This window comes from Abramis brama (genome assembly GCF_963993115.1).
Source record: "Abramis brama genome assembly, chromosome: 15".
NCBI lineage: Eukaryota > Metazoa > Chordata > Actinopteri > Cypriniformes > Leuciscidae > Abramis > Abramis brama.
The window spans coordinates 24,591,194-24,611,043 of record NC_139977.1 but is presented as its reverse complement, the minus strand read 5'-3'; the positions used below and the strand labels follow the sequence as shown (position 1 = coordinate 24,611,043).

Sequence of the window (19,850 nt, the reverse complement as noted above, 5' to 3'; positions counted from 1 at the left end):
AACATGCACATTCAGATTTGTTGCATTATGTTTGGTTACACCTCTGTGTATGAAATGTACTATATAAATAAACTTGCCTTGCTTTGCCTTGCCTTGCCTTTCTAACACAAAGTTATGGCTTCAGAAGATTTGGAATATTGCACACAAGATATGGACTACTTTTATGGTGCTTTTTTTCTTTTCATGCTCCACAGAGGACAGCAAGTCATATGGGTTTAAAACAACAATAAATAAATAAAACAAAATAGTGTCACTTTTCATGAGCTATTCCTTTAAGTTCATATGATAGAACTTTTTTCTTGCGGCTCTGGGGACGGTGCGGTGAAGTGAGAGTCACTGTGTGACAGGAGGTAACACTGTGGCACAATGTGGAGTCTTAAAACATCCACATGTCCCTTTACAGAGACCCCTGCTGATCCACCACTGCATCAGCGAGGGGACTCAAATAGGCCATCCGCACATACTCTCTCTCCAGAGAGAAAAGACCAAATCAAGGGGCCTTTATCGCCAAGGCTGTCTTTTATGAATATTTTATTTGAATATATTGGGTATGTCCTTTAGCGGGAAAAATACATTTCTAAAGGAGCACTAGACTTTAGTTAATGGACATAGTGACCTCTAATTATATGTGGCAATGTAGCAAAATGACAAGATCTGTTTGGAGAGTGGACACAAGGTTAAAAATGCACTCCTGCAGACGTGCCAAGAATTCCACAATACTGTATTGTGACTAATTGAATCAATACAGGAAAACGGATCTCAGTTAATCTAAAAATAGATGAACACACATAATACCTCTCTCACTTACTGTATCTGAATGGCAAGGTTAAGATTACCTATTAGTTTATTGTACAAGGGAGCAGTATGGACTACAACAGTGACTTCTAGAAGTATTTTTCTGCATTATTTTTCTCCAAAACGTTTGAAAAGAATTATTTAAGATATAAATAAAGCCATTCAGCTCTGACTCTGAGATGTTGATGAAATATTTTATAAATATTAATTTCATGCAATTTTAATCTAATTCTAACTAAGAATTCCCACATCATACTTATTTTTAAGATATGATAACGCAATAACGATACGAAATGAGCCTCAGTAAACCCTGGAAAACACAATCTAAGCCATAAATAAAAATCATAAAAAAGACAAAAGGTACAATACTGAGAACTTAACATCTTTATGAAGGAAGAAACTACTCATTTCATAAACAGTGGCAAATGACAATTATAATTAATGGTGTTATATATATTTTCTATTATTTGAATCGAATCATTGTACTTTATGTGTGTATATTTACAGTACAATAATCAGATATATTAAATGCATAGGATTAGGATTTTTCTAGCTAGTGAATCTCTCTTCAAAATCATGGGTAGTCTAGTTCTTTACAAGGAACTAGGCTATAAATACCTTTCTTTTTTGCAGTTAAAATCGCAGTCACTAGTGCTTAACCTCAGAGCTTGTGGCTGGTCTGCCTTGAAAGGTTTACATATTTTGCTAACAATATACGACTCTACGAAGAAAATAAATTATATTACACTTCCGTACCCCAACTGTTATGTTTTACATCCAAGATGCTTCTATCATCACTCTAACAAACCAACCCTCACTGAAACCCTGCAAGTGATCTAACCATCTATCTCTTATCCTCAATTCCTCTCTTGGTTCAAAAAGGGTCAAGATGCTGAGCTTTTTTATCCCTTTGAAGGGAATGTTTAAAAAGCTTGTCCACGCTTCCTGCATCCTCCACGGCAGCAGAATAAGGAGAAACGTCTCAGCTAAGCCATAAAAGTACTGGAGAGAGTGGGCCGCCCAGATAAAGACCAGTGACACAAAAGCCAGTTGAGATCTGAGAAGTCGTCACGACCACCTCTTTCTGCTGTGCTTTAGCGCCTTATAGATGTCGGTAAGAAAATAATGGTGATGTAGAGGAAATGAGAGAGAGGGAAGGGTGATGATAGCAGTGTCATGGAGTGTAGTCTCACAGGACTCTTCAATAGAAGGATTACAGCGAATGAAAAAGATCATGCTTGGTGCAGACTCTGGGGAAACACCAGGAAAGCACTTTTTACCAACTGTGAACAGCGGCACACATGCCATATAAAGCTAGAGCGTTTAAAAAGAGGCCTTATCACAGCTGCTGTTAATACAAACACATGTTCTTCCTGCTGTCATTAGATTTTGTATTCACAGCATGTGCCAGTGTAAACAGAGTAAATATTTAGTATTAAAATAATAATAAAACACAGAAAAATTATTTCACACCTGGAGTTGGTGGGATTTTGTAATGTTTTTCAAAGAAGTATCTTATGCTCACCAAGGCTGCATTTATTTGATAAAAAAATACAGTAAAAACAGGAACATTGTGAAATATTACCGTTTAAAATAATTGTTTTCTATTTTAATATATTTTAAAATGTTATTTATTCCTGTGATGGCAAAGCTGAATTTTTAGCATCATTACGTCAGTCTTCAGTGTCACATGACCCTTCAGAAATCATTCTATATGATATAATCATATATTCATGCTGATATGCTGCTCAAGAAACTTTTCTTATTATGTTTATGTTGAAAACGTTTGTGCTGATTAATATTCTCACGATACAATTTTTTCAGCATTCTCTGATGAATAGAAAGTTCAAAAGAACATTTATTTGAACAGAAATCTTTTGCAACAATGTAAAAGTCTTTACTGTCACTTTTGATCAATTTAATGCATCTTTGCTGAATAAAAGTAAAATTTTCTTTAAAAAATAAATTAAAATGATCTTACTGACCCCCAAACTTCTACATAAAAAAAACAATATTTGCGTAAATGTCTATAAAATACATTTAAACAAATGCATTACTAAAATGGCAGAGCAGGTAAAACAAAAACAAAAACAAAACAGTGATCCAAAAAATGGTCCTTTTGAGGTCTGATGTGGCGTAAGTGCCAGACTCACCTTGATCTAGAGCGCTTCCTGCCAAGCGTTGGGTTGCTGCCAAGGCGGAAGGTGCTTGGACCGTAGCTCTCCTTCTCCCTCTCGTCACGCTTTCTCTCCGAAGAGCGAGCTCGTCGGTCTCTGCGGCCGGGGGAACGAGACTGAGACCTGAGAGAGGAGGAGAGATTAGAAGGAAAGAAAGAGAAGGCAAAGAAAAAACATGGTCAAGTTAGAACTGACTTCTGCTCAAGAAATCATCCCACACATTAGACTCATCGATGCTGTTAAGTTAAGTGACAGAAGATGATGGTTCTCTGCTCTCCATTATCTCTTCAAAACCTTTTTGAGAGATGAAGAGAGTTCTAAAAAATAAGTAGTTGAGCTCTTAAAAATAAGTGTGTGAAATAGGTGTGGTGATAAATCACACTTTTATCTTTGACAGTCATAGACTAACAGTAGACATACACAGAAGTAACCACTGTAAACACTGCAATAAACTGAAGAAATGATGTGGACCACGAAAATGTGGGCAAATATCCAGTGCAAGCCGTCTGAGACACATCTCAAATGGCAAATTTTAAATGCCAAAGGTGACGGTAGTTACAATTTACAGCTCACAATGAAGACGCAAGTGGCACATTTATAGTAGATTTCACTGACAGCTAGTAGTGCATTAAGGCATTAAAGAAAATGGACGAGGTTTGACACGATGAGCAGTACAATGCTTTTCTATACAAGATGTCAGAGGGCAGCACTGAGTCATGTCATTTACAGGACATTCGCTCAGAAGGATAGAAGAAGAAAAGCAGCGTTTGCAAAGTTTAGAACAAGAACCAAATCAAACATGATAATAATTTGCTGCTTTGTTTACGGTTCATGGAACAGTGTGTTGTTTTGTATCGCTCGTCTTCGACTACTGACAATACATCACAACTGCATATCGCAATCTAGTGGATTCTTCGATCTCAATTCAAAATCTTCTATATAAATAAAAAATAGTGATTAAAAAAAGTGTTGCATATTAAAAACGTTAATTTAATCACATCATAATTTTAACGTTCAATAACAGTACAAAATGAGCCTCACTGAACCTTGGAAAATTCAATCTAATGTTGACGAACACATTTCTGTAACAAAATGGATAGGCCGTTATTAACAGGTGTGCGTGGGTTGAAATGTAATCATAAATGTATAGACCCACGCAGAAGGATAATGTGAATTAAAATAAATACCTTGTACTGTATGCACGCACACACACACGAAAAACTAAGAACATACTGAAAAGTAGAAAAGCAATGAATCAGGAACAGAGAGAAAAAATATATACAGACAGGAAGAAGAAAAACAGACATTATTAATAATCTGCTGAAGGGGTGTCAAAGATATTATTTGATTTAGAGAAAACAATCCCCCCCCCCCCATAATACATTTGCATCTATTTATTATAATTTATTATAATAATTTTTCTATTCTTTTTCCGCTACACTGGACAGATATACTCATTAAGAATAAATGTTAACCTGGTCTCTGGTGTTGATGTGCCGTCTGGAAACAAGAAATGTCAAGTGTCAGGAGGAAGCAAATAAAAATGAGTGAGTAGCTTAAACACTGACACCATTATTATTAGCACTATCAAAAATTAGAGGCACAACACTGGCCATGTTTGATGTCTGAAAACAGGAGATTTATAATTACTTCTGGCCCTAGTATTACAAATTCAATGTCCATGTTCAGTGTCAGAGTCACCGACTGAGATATGGGCTTCTTATTAATACAAGCTACAATACAAAAAACAGACACAACAGGCTCAGGTTTGTGTTAATGTTTGTTTTAAACCACTACAAGTATAAAGCTATCCAAATAAGTGGTTTTCTGGTTTCTTTGTAGTGTTTTACATTTACAATTTTACAATTATTGACAAAATAAAGGCTAGATACTTCACTAAATAAGGTAAACTGATGCAAAATTGCTGTAGTCACTATTAAAAAGATAAAATGGTGATAAAAAAAAGCCATTTTACTGTAATCTTACTAGGAAATTGTTTTGACATTTATGTACAGTACTAACCATCTTGTTAATGTTACTTTTCTCTTGCATTGATTTGCATATGGTATAATAAAAATAATTAAAACTGAGCAGTTATATATACACAGATTTATATAGACATATTCAAAAGTTTGGGGTAAACCAGTTTTTTTTTTATATATATTTTAATTCAGCAAAGATGCATTAAAATGAGCAAAAGTGACAGTTAAGACAATAATAATGTTTCTATGTCAATCTTACTGACCCCAAATCTTTGAATGGTAGTGCAAATCCAATATTAAAAAATAAATGAACACACACACACTAGTGCATCCCTAATATGTAAGAGAATTACAATTTAAACCAATTACAATTAATTACAATTAAGAATCAGATCTAGACCTAAAAACATTCTAAAAAAACCTGCTACAAAGCATTTGAAAACTTGACATGCACTTTAGCTTTTTACCTCAATATTCTCATGCCTACATGACAAATAGTTTATTAAATTCCCCTCAAGCTAAAAATAAGCTCAAAAAGAATGGCAATTACTGGCGAAGAGTACAAAAGGTGACGGCTGAACACATTCAATAGTCATTTTCTTTGCTGAAGTGGCGATGCTCACAGACACACTTGAACAGGACTCAGTCCAAACACGAGCTGACCTGCTGTAAAACAAACACTCGTGGTCTGAAGCCCCTCCAACACTTGACAGCAATCAGGGAACAAGGTCAAAACCACAAGGTCACGTTTCTGGCTTGAGAAAAGTATGCATCCAGGCCTGCTAATGACATGGTTGTGGAGGGAGATGACAGACAGGGTGAGTGTGGACCAAGGTGTAGTGCCACTACAGACGCTTTCATTATCTCAGGTCATCTGAGGATTATTGGGAAAGGGCAACACTAGAAAGCCATGATGGAGCCATACCCGATGAGAAATTAACATGGATGTGGGACGATCTGGATTAGAAGAAGATGGGATTGTCATCTTAATGCAGACGCTGCAGTCTGCGCAACAGTGTGAAGCCTATGAAGTAAGCGGATGAACTGCAGTTCAATAACAGAGGAATAAGAAAACCATCAGGGATAGGAAGATTTCTCATACAGCTCTTAGCTGGAGAACATGGCTTAGGCCAAGGCGATATCTACAGAGAACCACAGGGGCTCAGCCAAACTAGATTAGTAGTCTAAGAAGAGCTTCTGCCCAAAACCATCTCAATCTCTCACTTGCACAGACACAAGATTTATTCTAAAATAATATAAAAAAATAATAATTTTTTTATATAATAAATAGAGAGAGAGAGAGAGAGAGAGAGAGAGAGGGAGGGAGGGAGGGAGGGAGAGAGAGAGAGAGAGAGAGAGAGAGAGAGAGAGAGAGAGAGAGAGAGAGAGAGAGAGAGAGAGAGAGAGAGAGAGAGAGAGAGAGAGAGAGAGAGAGAGGGAGAGGGCCATTCCTTATCTGGTATTAGAGGAAGTGGTTTTACTCCTTCCAATTATTTCAACTGGGAGGTTGATCTGAGTTATAGCAACACTTTTTAACCTTGTTTGGCAAGTTTGAATGGAAATATAACCAAGGAAAAGAGCCAGAAAACTTTTTACAGCATCTAAGTGATTTAAATCCTGGGGCCGAAATGATTTAATCTCCAGAAATTAAATTATGGCATGTCAGGACGGTCGTGATGAGGGGATTGTAATTACTTGAACTTCAGCATTGGATAATGACAAATCAGTCTTGATTTCCATCAAAGAGGACGAAAAATGAGGGCGGCTGAGGGGTGAACAAAAGTTTAGAGGTGGGCTACAAAACTTTTGACAAGCCACTCTCCTCATATGTTTTTATCATTTACAGATGCAGGAAAAAGTATGTGAACCCTTGGCTTTACCTTTGATTTCTACAATCCCTCCTAAATTCTTCCTGAATTCCTATCTGAAAATCTGATCTGCAATTACAGGAATCGTTTGATGAACACAGAGACCCTAAATGTAGTGATAGTTCACCCAAAAATGAAAATGATGTACATTTAGCAAAACTATATTTACTCATCCTCATATTGTTCCAAACCAGTATGACTTTATCTTCTGATGAACATAAAAGAAGATATTTTGAGAAATTTCTCAGTGTTTTTCTCTGTGGCCATAAAATGGAAGTCAATGGTAATCAAAACAGCTTGGTTACAAGTTTTATTCAAAATATCTTCTTTTGTGTTCAGAAGAAGAAAAAAAAAGTCAGGTTTGGAACAACATGAGGGTGAATAAATGATACCAGAATTAAACATTTTGGTACGTTCAATAAAAATGTCTCATGGTTTGTGTTTTATTTGTTTAAGCAGATTGTGTTTGTCTATAGTTGTGACAAGATCAGATCACATTTTAGGGCCAATTTATGCAGAAACCCACAGTAAACACCAGGGTTCACATACCTTTTCCTGTATTTCTAAGTTTAATAAGTGAAATTTTCAATAATTCATTCCAACTTTTAAGCCCTAAAACCACATTTTACATTTAACTTAAAAGGCCAATTAGATTAACACATTTTTGGATGGATAAAAAGATGGAAAGGGCAGTTTAAAAACATAATTACATTTCAGTAAATGTGGCCAGAGGCATTGCAATTAGCAAGCTCTTTTTAACAGTTTAAATCGTTCCTGGAAACATGTTACAACTCTAGAGCGTATACCTGGATCTCCTGAAGGAGCGGTAGGCACTGGGCAAAGAGTGCTTGGTTTTGGATTTGGATCTGGAGCGTGAACGGGACCTGGACCGAGACCTTCTCTTGTGTTTCTTCTTCCTTTTGTCCCGTTCTCGATCCTTATCCCGGTCTCTTTCGGGCCCACGAGAGGAAGACGAGGCAGAAGAGGTGGTCACATGAGGAGCAGGGGTGTTAGCGCTCCTCGATAGAGCGTTTTCCAGGGGCTGATAGTCAAAGCCTGGTATACGAGAAGCATGTTGAGGGATACCGCTCATGGGAAGGGTCGACACCAATGGCTGTAGAGACACAACAAAGGAAGAGGGATCAGACAAACGAGACCTGAAGCACAACCGAGACGGGCACATGAAAGAAAACTGACATTTTAATGAGCAAAATCCAATCAGAATGCTTTCTATGGACAAAAATATGGCACATATGAGATGAAAGGTGGTCCCACTGGCTTTCTAAATTTGCGCATCTGCCCCAATCAATAGAGCCACAACTGGCTTTGAGTGGTCTCGGGGACCATATCCAATTTAGAAAGGTTTTCGCCATCAGTGTATGTCTCCATGTGAAAGGAAGCAGTGTTAGTATGTATGTGGACGCTCCCCTAGAGCAGTGCCTGAGTCTAATAAGCTACTCTTCACTCCTTCCACCCCCGAAATAGCACTAATTAAAAATACTGGGTGTTTCGCGGTATATTAAGGGCCTGAAAGAAACATAATTGGCCATTCTCTTCAATCATAATAACTTTAATATGTGTCTGTCTGGTAAAATGTGATCCCTTCTGCTGTTGGATTCACATCAGAAATGGAATTTCATCAATCAACATTGAAGCTCAAGCCGTCGAAACCACATCTGCGGGTCTCGGTTCATCACACGCAAGGAAATAAAAAGTCTATTTTATCACAAGGCAGAAAAGACGAGAGACGACAGCATGTGCTGTGCTCAGTCAAGTCAGGCTCAAAATTTAAAGGGCTACAGGTCATAAAAAACAGCTCTGGAGCACTGAACCAGGACGCAATATCATCCTAAAGTATTTTTAAATGTGCCCCAATTAATCTCGAAATAGTGTTCTTCTCTTTCTATCTCGGATGGGAAGGTCTCTTACGTAAAAGATAGCGCTGCTCAGGGCAAAAGGGTGTTGAAGTAGGTGGTGTAGATGGGAGATTACAAAGTGTATTCAATTTGATAACTCTCTAGCTGGAGTTACATAATGGGATGCAGGGTTGGGTTTGATTTTAAGGGTTGACATTTGGCTAGATAATGCCCAAGGTTTCAAGAGATAGGGACAATGTGCCCTCTGAAATATCATGCTTGCTAGAGTCCACGTAATCAGACGTGAATATTTTTACATTTTATGAAGAAAATTTGGTTGCTAGAGCATTGCTATGCAGTTGCTAGGGCAAAGGAGGAAAGCCTCAAGTCTCTATGATATTGGTTACTGGCTTGGGTGCCACCTCCAATGCAAATGTGTGGAATTTTTCGACTATTTTATTGTCTAACATGTTTCTTATTTCTTATAAAAATAATAGCATAACATGCCATATGATGTGAGCACAAACTTCATAGGACAAGTTGCATAGGACGACTTAATAAGTTTAACAATTAGGGAGGGTCAGGGGTTTGTTGAAATCCATAGCTCAAGGTATGAGCGATAGTGATGCCTTCCTTATTAAGTACCACTAATACACACTCAGGAAGAGGAGCAGAGAATGCCAGGTCAGCAAAGTTAGAGAGCTTAGTCATTGCACATGTTAATAAGGGGAAAGTGCTCATCTAAATCCCTACAGGACGAAAACCAGCTGCTGAAGGCTTCATCCAAGTGAAAGGGAGAGAGCAAGAAAGATTGAGTGGCAAGGCAAACAGCAAGGTCACCTAAATAAAAACGTTTAAGACGTGGTACATGGTACAAAATCACAAACCCATATATACATATATATATATATACGTATGTACATATATAGAGAATAAGACATTCTGTCAGAGGACATAATAGAAGCTTCTCAGGGGTTGTGACAAGTAAATGGAATGAGGTGGTACCTAGAAAAACAGAAGAGCAAATATACAGAGTCATTAAAACCCAGTGCTAAAATCATCTGCTCCATCTGCAGTGAGAGTGCGCAGCATATTTAATCCATCTGTTTCTCATACTTGCAGAGAAAAACAAATGTAAGTGGGGTAAATTGCCGCTATTTAGTTCACATTCTTTAGAGACACTGTCAGAAACCGAAGTTTTGACCACAGTAGTTTTTCTTTAGCGCTTTTAAAACCATTTCTACTGGATCACAAGTGTTCGGACTGACAGCTGGGAGAAAAGTCATGGAGGAAGTGTCTCATGTGGTAGTGTGCAATTACAGCCAGCAGCCATTTTCTTGTATATATGTTTCACAGTAAGCATAAATCCAGGTCACAAAAGGCAGGTAAGCATCATCAGAGGAGAGTCTATCTTCCTCAAATTTTGACATGATCACCTCAATCATACAGATTTTCCCCAAAGACCGACTGCACAAGGCATTTTTGGCATGTGTTATGAGAGCCATTTAAATGAATGAGCAGTGGCACAACACTCTGGATAGTCAACCTCTCTCTCTCCTATAGCCAGCAAAAGTTCAGACACCCTTTTTAATTCAAATAATGACACCTAGAATGAGTCTCTTTGATCTTCTCCACAGTTTACTTCGCTCTCCCGGGACTCCTCGGATACTGAGGCACAGCGACTCTGGCAAAGACATCGAGCTGACACTCTACGCTACGCTAATTAGCTTGGGCTGCCTGGAATGAACCATTATTTATGATTCGCTTTAGCTGCTCTAAACGAAAGGCTATTGTTATTCTAATTTTCTAAGGAGCAGCTGGTGATTTTGGAGTTTAGGACAATTGCTCCAAAGGCACTTCAGGGAAAGGGGAGTAGAGTTTATTTACGATTTCTCTCTGCACACAATATGTCACATCTAATGGGAGTCTAAAAAGCTATTATCTTCGTAATTACGAAAGAATGGTCTTCATATTTAATTCCAGAATTTTCTTTGCCAACAAGGAAAAAGTTTTTCCTCTAAAACACAAATTCAGCATTTTGATATGCATGATCTCTAAACCATGGTAGTAAATGTTTGAAGCATTTTTAACATTGTTTATAACCTGCGACTCCACTAAAAGGATTGTTGTGGTGGTCTTAGGGACCATGAGAAAGCTTTAATCTCGACATTCGTTTAGAGCATTAGGACACTTTCCTCTCATGGGATCTCTGATTGAGGTCAGCTAACGATGAAAGGATTTTAAAGATTCTGAAAGCCACCATGTACACGGTTGAGTACCTGCCAAATCGCTTGACATCCACTGGACAGTGAAAATGCAAAACTAAGTAAATGCTGCTGGGAGAATGATTTGATGATTTGTAGATTTATGAGAGTTGGAAGGGGAGAGAAATAGTAAGCAATTGAAAGGAAGCGGTAAAGCTATTGGATCATGTTGGATGGCAAATGAGGGATTATAGGAAAACAAATGACTGAGAGGCCAGTTCAGAGTAAATTCCCTTAGTCCGTGCAAACAATGCAAGCTGGTCCCAATTTTCGATTCAATCATCTGAGTGATGCAGCATCCTGTCTTTAATAACAGAGATGCATGGACAAGTATGTGAACCCTTTGGATTTAACAGGATTTTTGAAGTCATAATAATAGGCAAACACAGTCTGCTTAAACAAATAACACACAAATAAACAAACAAAGGAACATTTTTGTGAACACAGTTCACATTGCAGGGAGAAAAACGTATGTGAACACCTACAGTAGGTTAATGACTTCACAGGAGTCAGCTAACCTTGAGTTCAATTAATATGTCAATATCGGAGGTCAGTCGCCCTGTCCTTAAAAGGGAATTTGGGCTTTTCTAATCACTAAAAGCACTGCCTTATGTGAAACATACCACAGCCAAAAGAATGCTGCGAACATCTAAGATTGAGAACTGTTGACCTAAATAAAACTGAAAGGGTCTAAAAGCCTTGTTGTTGACCAGTCTTAGGTATTTTTCTTTCGAAAATAACACCCGCAAATTTGCAAAACAGCACCTGGATGTTCCACCGCTTACTGTGCAAAATATTCAGTGGATAGATAAAACTCAAGTTGAGTTGGTTGAAAAAAAAAAAAAAAACACTGTGGGGAGAAAAAAGGCACAGCACAGCAGTGGAGGGGCCATCATGGATTTGGGCTGCTTTTATGCATCAGGGTCTGAACAGCTTGCGATCATCAATGTAAAAATTAATTCCCAAGTTTATCAGGACATATTGTAAGAGAATGTAAGGTCATCTGACCGCCAACTGAAGCCCAAAGCACAGGAGTAAAACGGAAAGCCTTCAACAGAAGATTATTGACCACAACCTGATTGAGATGCTTGAATGTGTCCTTCAAGAGAGCGTTTTATACAAGACATTAAAAGAATACTGCTGAACTGAAACAGATTAGTAAAAAGCAATTGAAATATTGCTCGACATTTGTGCACATTTCATCATCAATTGCAAGATGTTGCTTTCAAACGAGGATCAACATGTTATTAAATGTAATGATTTGAATACCTTTTCCACCCTGTGCTGTAAACAATGTGCTCAATAAAGACACAAAAATATATATCATCGCTTGTGAGTTATATGTAATAGAATGTGTTTGTCTATTGAATATAATTCCTATTAATGCAGAAATCCAGATAAATGTGAAAGGCACACATACTGTATGCACACCAGTAACTGTATGACATCAAGTCTTCATCCTAAATAATAATAATAATAAGGTTTTAAAAGTGAGTGATTACAAGTTACTAATTCCCACCGAATATGGATATACTGAACAACTGCGCTTTAAATGGAAATGGCTGCATTTCAGCAAGTTTCAACAAATGTCTGAATTCAGTCCTGTCTTCTGATCAATATTGGTGGATGAGCAGTGAATGACGGATGTGTTCACATGAATCAAGTAAACAATGAATAATCTAAAAACTGGCTAGTCATTATGAATGTCAATCTATGAAAGTTTCAATGCTGGTGGAGCTCTTATCTTCAGAGGGTTAGAAATACCGCTTTTAAGTCCAAATAATTGGCTTGTTTTTCTGCAGTATGCCAATATGATGAATGGACATCTGTCAGAAGCTGCCTGCCTGGTAGAGTAACGGCAACACAAGGGGTTCTTTGTGAACCCTATAACATCGCTGAAAAGCTAATTTGTTGGAAAAACTCCACCTGGTGACTTGTTGCAATTACATGAAATTATATGGACGAAAACTAAATTATCAGCCATTCTAAAACGAACCAAACTAACACAAAAAAAATGTTTTTAAATCGATGGTTATTACAATAATGAAAATTCTGTCCTCATTTATTCCTTCATGTCATTCCAAACCTGTATGACTGTCTTCTGTGTAACACAAAAAAAGATGTTTGAATAAGTGTTTTTGTCCATACAATGAAAGTCAATGAGGTCCAAAGAGGGGTGAAATTAGTAATTACATTTTTATGATAACTACATACCACAATATAACTATTTTAAGAAACTAATTACAGGCAAAATGACAAATAATTATAATAGAACAAAGACAAAAATGAAATAAAGAGTGCTTTAAATTGTTCAGGTAGATCTGTCTAAGTGAAGAAATACTACAGAAACCTAATGAATGGATCCAATATATTTATCAGATTTCCCAACTGGGTGAAACATAAATGACTGTATTGTTTATGTGAATACTTGCAAAGATAAACATTTTAAAATCACTTTGTGTGCATTTTACAGACTAAAGGCCGGCCCGATATACTTCAAGCTAAATTGAAGAACGAACTGATGTGAAGTCATTTAGAACAAAATCAGGCCAAAACGAACTTCGTTTGCAGTTAGTTTTGGCAGTTCAAAACAGCTTTCCGGAAAAGTTAGCTATGGCTGGTAAACACCTTTGTACAACCATAGATCCGTGGCGATTCCGTAATAGGTAGGTGTGCTCTGAGGTTCTGCCGCCTTTCACGTGGAAATCTTTTCTGGTTCATTTGGCCTGTTCAGTCCGTCAAGGTCAGATGTGTTCCAAAGAATAAATAAAGTCCTACAGGCTTGGAACGATATGAGGGAGAAAATTAAGACAATTTTCATTTTTGAAAGAAACACTCCTCTTCTTCCATTGGTCAGAACAAACAGATAGCCCACCCCAAAAATCACACCATTGGTTGACTCCTTGTTGCCGTGTTGGGCTGGTTGGGATTCTCAAACAAACAAAGCTATGTTTTGAAAGCACCACAAGCACGCAGTCTATGAATGGCTTACTGATTTCTCTGCATATAAAGCTGGGATAGGAGGGAAAACTGAAAACAACTAATTGAGGAACAGCCTACAAATTTTCAGATTGTCAACCAAGCAAAGAGTTTACACCAACAGCTTCAGAAATCTTTATATCAGCCATGATACACACTACACGCTTCAGTAACACACCTTCAATCCTTGCATCCTCGTTTTGCACAGACAAAAGAGAGGTGCGACAGCACTGAGTCTCACCTCTGCACCCCTGCTTTTGTCACTAATCAGAAGAGAGTTTCCTCTTGAGTGCCGACTGTCTTGTTAAAGCAGTACCTGTCGGAAACACCTCTCTCAGGAGAGCGTTCAATTTTTTTAAAGAACAGCCCAGATACAAAGAGACCAATCAATTAAATGGTAAATCACACATCAGAGGAAGAGAAGCGCCACAGCCCTGGGGCAGAAGTGTGTGCAACTGGGAGTGTGAACATGCTCAAATACACAGACGCACACTAAGGGCACATCAAACGGGTCCTGACAGCTTCACCTTCACATCCAAAACTTTTCACACAAGAAAGAGAGTGCAAATGTGACATTAGGGAGGACCTTAGTCTTAGTGTCAGATGGCCGCTGCTCATATACTCACTGTCTGATAAATACTGGTTAAAAAACGGAAAGCACTTGTCTTTATTAAACTGGCAAGCTCTAATCTGATTGGCTGACTTGGCAAGAACTGTAACAGCACACAAGTATTTTTTTTATTTTTTTACCAGTTTGCCTAAAAATAAAACAAAGTCATGTTTACAAGGTACTGGGCTGATCTAACAATGCTTGTGAGGATGTAATACTCACTGGATTTGCCAAAGGTTGCCAAGTTAGTGGAATCAAATCATTTAAAGATATAAACAGATTTTGGGGGGCATTTGGACAAACGCACTCCAAAATGGATGTAAAAAACAAACCAAACTGTAGTTGGTTGTTTTAGTCCAGCTATGCATGACTTTGGAGAGTGTACCATTATACATTAAGCAGTGTTGAAAAAATACCAAGTTAAAGCACATTAAAGCTCAGAGGAATACATTATATTTTAAAATGATGATCAGTTATCTTAAATTGTACATTAACCTAGATTAATAAATGCTGTAAAATTCAGTTTTCTATATCTCACCACGGACACCAAGTTGACTTCTGTTTTCTATATTTCACCACGGGCACCAAGTTGAAAACCCTCACACCACGCACACAACCTGCTCTTCAAAGGGAAAAGGCAGCAATGCTGAAAATAAAACCAATTGGAATCTTAAAATAAAGACAAGAAACACATAATAAGGGAGGTGGGAACTGGCCTGGTTTCTATTTCGGCCGTTGTGAGATCTAGAGTGGCTTCTGGGTATTGTTCTTTCTTAAACAGTGACAGTTTGCGGTTGACTCAAATGGCACGCACAGAATGAAAAACGAATACACTAAATCAAAAGCGAAGGTCAACAAGGTGGTCATATTGTCACATCTGATGTTCTTATCTTTCAAAAAGAACGGAAAGATACGGCATCCTATAAGCGCCTCTATTCCAGTGTGTTCCATTTAATAATGAAAGGTCAATAATAAGAAACAGGATTAAAGTAAAAGCCACAGCAATAAAGCAGTCAACCTAAGACTGATGACACAAGGGTCGCTGGAGATTTGGCAGTCCACCATGAACAATTTACGGTGCGTTCGACAAAGAAAGACGGCAGAACGACCAGCTGGCACAAAGATTTTCTGCAAGCTGGAACATTTCCTAATTAATCCGAATACACTCAAGGTGAAAAATATGGCTTTAATGATTACATGCCACCTGTTTATTTATTCACCCAGAATAATTCTCGAAATCATATTGAGTGAAAACCTGAGACACATCTAAATTTTCCTGTCCAGCGAGCCAGGAGGTGGATATTTTAAGACTGCATAGCAAATATATAGTTTTCCAGATAAACAAATACAAAAGCATTGACATGCAAACACAAACGCAGCCATGCTGATATTGCTATTGAGTCTTAAGAGCTCAGTGTTAAAATGCCAGCACACCAGGGACTGACGCAACCTCTCTTTGACATCATCTGCACATGCACAATTTGAGCCCTTCAATGAACCATACAAGAATGGGAGAGAGAAAAAGTGAGTAGAAACGCTATAAAAATGAGCATTTACTCATCGTCAATCCAAAAGCCGCATGACTTCCTTTCTTCAGTGGAGAGGTATTTAGCAGAATGCCTGAGCTACTCTTTCCCATACACTGGAAGTGGATGGGGACCAAAGGTGCAGAAAAAATTAACACAAAAGTATCATAAAAGTAGTCCATGGGACTCTTGTGCTATCTTCTGAGTCTTTGTATAAACAACAGATGGAAATTTACATTGTTACTCATTAAAAATCTTACATTGAAAAGCAGCAATGGTCACCATTCACTTTCATTCTATAGAAACAGAACATTGTTTTCCATTTTTTAAATATGTAAAAACATTTTAATTAACCCTTTTCCACTATAAAAAGCCTTTTGTGCAATGGAAAGGTTCCATGAATGTAAAAGGTTCTTTATGGAATCATTGATGCCAATAAAGAATTTTTATTTTTAGGAGAGTATAAGGAGAGTATATCCTTTTTGGAGTCGAACAAGTTTAAAAAGGGGATGTAAATGATGAAAGGCTTTTCAGTTATGGGTAAACTATCCCTTAAAAAATAAGTTTCTCGCTTTTGAATGGCATTTGGGATTTGTGACAAACGGTCCACTGGTAAAAACAAGGTCTTTGCCGAGGTAAAAATTCTTCTTTTTGCTGAGAGCTAATCCGTAGCCAATTTACTCCATTTAGGTCAGGATAAAAGTTATAGTGGGCTCTTTAATCTTTGCCATGGATTTATGTATAAACTAATTAGAGCGAGCACAGGCACAGTTGCAGAGAGCCTCAACAGTTTCAGATCGCCTCAGTTCCTCTGGGTCTATCGATTCCATTCCCCTTTTTAATTCTGTCTTGTGACTATGAGCAGGGAAAAGGATGGCTCCAGTAAATTATTTGCCTTAGCTGAAAATAGGCCCTCCATTTCATAGTAGGTTTTTACGTCCGCCACTGTCTGTTTTTATTAGTCGCCGGCCTATATTAATTTTTGACTTCTCAAAAAAATAACACAATAAAACGAATAAAAGTCACACAATAAAACGAACAAAAAAGTGTTAAGTTATTATTATTTTTTAAGAATGCTGCAGTACAATTAGAGTTATTCTTATTTTTGTAAATTATTTTTATTTCATTTCCAACTCAAACCTCGACGCGTCACAGACAATAGACCCATTTCACATCTCCAGGGTTCTCAGAAGCGGGAGTCGTCATACTTGGGTAAACATCTATAGTGCTGAAACTACAATAAATATAATTTTTGTGTTACCATTTGCTCCAATAGCAAAATAAAATCCATAGCGTTTATTTGACTTTCCAAGAAAGTAAAAAAATAGAACGATTGATTACAGTGGTCAGAAGAGAGAAAGATGTCACACCCTTAAAAAACTCACACACAGAAGCGTTCACTAGTTTTCTGAAATGTAATCACAAAGTGATACAGTATAACTAGGGCTGTTAATGTATGCGATTTTCTTTTTTCAGTTTAATGCATTAAACAGTTTAATTAAATGCAGCATCCATTTTTTTCCCATCATCTTTTAACAAGCATTACATATATGATCACGCTCTTATTCATGCAAATGCTTTTAAACCATTCAAGCATGACAAGACACAAAAGAGAACTAAGTGCAGTACAGACGCACTGTCTGTGAATCTCCTGTCTGTGTGTACACACACACATATATTATATAAACACAAACTTTATTGTTAGATGCGATTAATCGATTTGACAGCACTAATATATATTTATATATATATATAAACTTGCTAGATTTACAATTTAAATGCATAATCACATTCTGTGAAAAGGGTCCATTGGCGATCCACTAAGCCACGTGTCCAATAGCAATAAGAGCTATTTAAACTAGTTTGCCTTATAGCAACTGCCCACTTCAGAAGAAAATCAGAGAGCCACAATGAAGGTTAGTCGGTTCTCGTCAGGATTATGGTCTTTTTAACTGTAATCTGTCTAAGTCCATCAATCAATGCTAAACTAACGCATGGCTGTGGGTGTTAAGTGGGGGATTACACTGCGGACAAACTATTTGTTTAAAGGAAAAGAGCACAGAGGCGTGAGGTTGCACACGGACACTACATAGAGCAACTACAGGATTAGCTGTGCTGATACCCCTCTCATAGTGACAGACAGATCCATAAGCACAAATCTCTGTCTTGTTCCAGATTGGACGCTTTTGTTTTTGCCAGTAAACATGCCAATGTCTGACACTGGAACAGTGGTCAGAGGACGCTTACTCCAAACCATATGTTTCCTTCCTGAAGATGTACTGCTATTGGCAGAACATTCAATGGCAGTGAAGCATAGAAAAGCACTGCACTGATTTAGCACTGAAGTGCTAATTTGGAGTATTTTGTTCTTGTCTGAAGGGAAAACCCCAAATGGACTGTTTTTTGGACTACTATACACAGAAACTGTTGCAACAGGATTACAAAAATAGAGGCAGAACATCCAATGGTTCTGTTCATTTGGGGCTTACACTTGTCGGCTTCGCAGTCATAAAACACCAAATACCATGTATGCAACTATATTTTTGCTTTTATATTTAGTATTTTGAGGGAACGTCATGGTACTAAACAATATTGAAAAAATATTTTGTGTGTTCACATAGCAAGTGTTCACATACCAAGTTCTGTACCATTCAGATGGAGTAAAAATATTTTAAAAAATAAAAATAAAATCTAGAATTTAAAAAATGGCCGAACAACGAAAAACAGGGTTAAATTAGCAAGATTTAAAATAAGAAATTGGAATGAAGTGAATAAAATGCAATAACTAAAAAATAAATAATAATAAAAAACTCTATTTAGAGTTTTATTTCCAAACGGATTTTTTGATGTACATGACGTGACATGCTCACTTTGTTTTGATTTTCAAACCCTCTGGCTACAACTCTCAGAAACGCAGGAAAAACCTGCTTTTCTTGTTGCACAGAAGGTGCATTTCTGTAAAACTACAAATAGCAGCTGAGCAATGCAGACACAGGTGCTCTTCTTTGTCTAGTGTTTTTCTTTCTTCTGTGGGCTGCCATGTTCTTTCTACGACGCTTCCTAAAGACGCAAGCTGATTCACAGGTTCGGTCTTTCGTCTTATTTTAGATCTTGAACACAGAATTGCTAAGGTTGATATCATAATTCTTTCATGAAGGCAGTGCTTGAAGGCAGCCTCCAGACTCAACATGGGTCTCAAACTCTAGTTGTCCGTTTCAAAAAACATGTTTAGTGGACTAATGACACTTGAGACTGTATTCCTTGAGAACTGTATATCATCAGCCACAACATGGAATTCACTATATAGCAAATTGTAAACAAGCGAGAGATGCAACTGTCAGTGCACAAACAGAACCAAACTTTTTTTGACAGTTTCTAGCATGTAGGCTTGTGTCGTTGTTGTCACCTAGCCTAGAATTGTTTATATATATATATATATATATTAAGCTACAGTAAACAAATCTTTAACAGAACTACATCACAACACTGAAGGCCAAAGCAAACTGTAGAAAGTGAACATTTAACTTTTTGGCCATTTAAGGACAGAATATTTACAGATCCCTGTTTTTAAATAATACATAAACCACTATTTTATAATATTTCTAATCATGCTTGTCTAGACAACATTCTATGTCTGAATTCTGTGGTTAAAGAATAGCATTTTGGATAGGGGCTAACCTAAAATGGGAAAAGAAAAGAAACGACAACAAATGTTCCTGAATATTGAATTTTCCATTTTCGCAAAGTAGTCTGTCATTTTCATTCAGCTGTACAGATGCTAAAACATTATCAA

At 37.4% G+C, this 19,850-nt stretch overlaps 1 protein-coding gene across 2 annotated transcripts in view; it reads right to left on the bottom strand.

The window, feature by feature from the left end:
* Positions 1-19,850, bottom strand: part of sfswap (splicing factor SWAP) — an 85,919-nt gene that overhangs the window by 7,237 nt on the left and 58,832 nt on the right. For both annotated transcript variants that reach the window (XM_084137057.1, XM_084137058.1), the window contains exons 14-15: positions 7,629-7,936; positions 2,949-3,095 (exon numbers count right to left, since the gene is read on the bottom strand). In XM_084137057.1, coding sequence (XP_083993183.1) covers positions 2,949-3,095; positions 7,629-7,936 — 455 coding nt within the window. The remainder of the gene's footprint in view (positions 1-2,948; positions 3,096-7,628; positions 7,937-19,850) is intronic.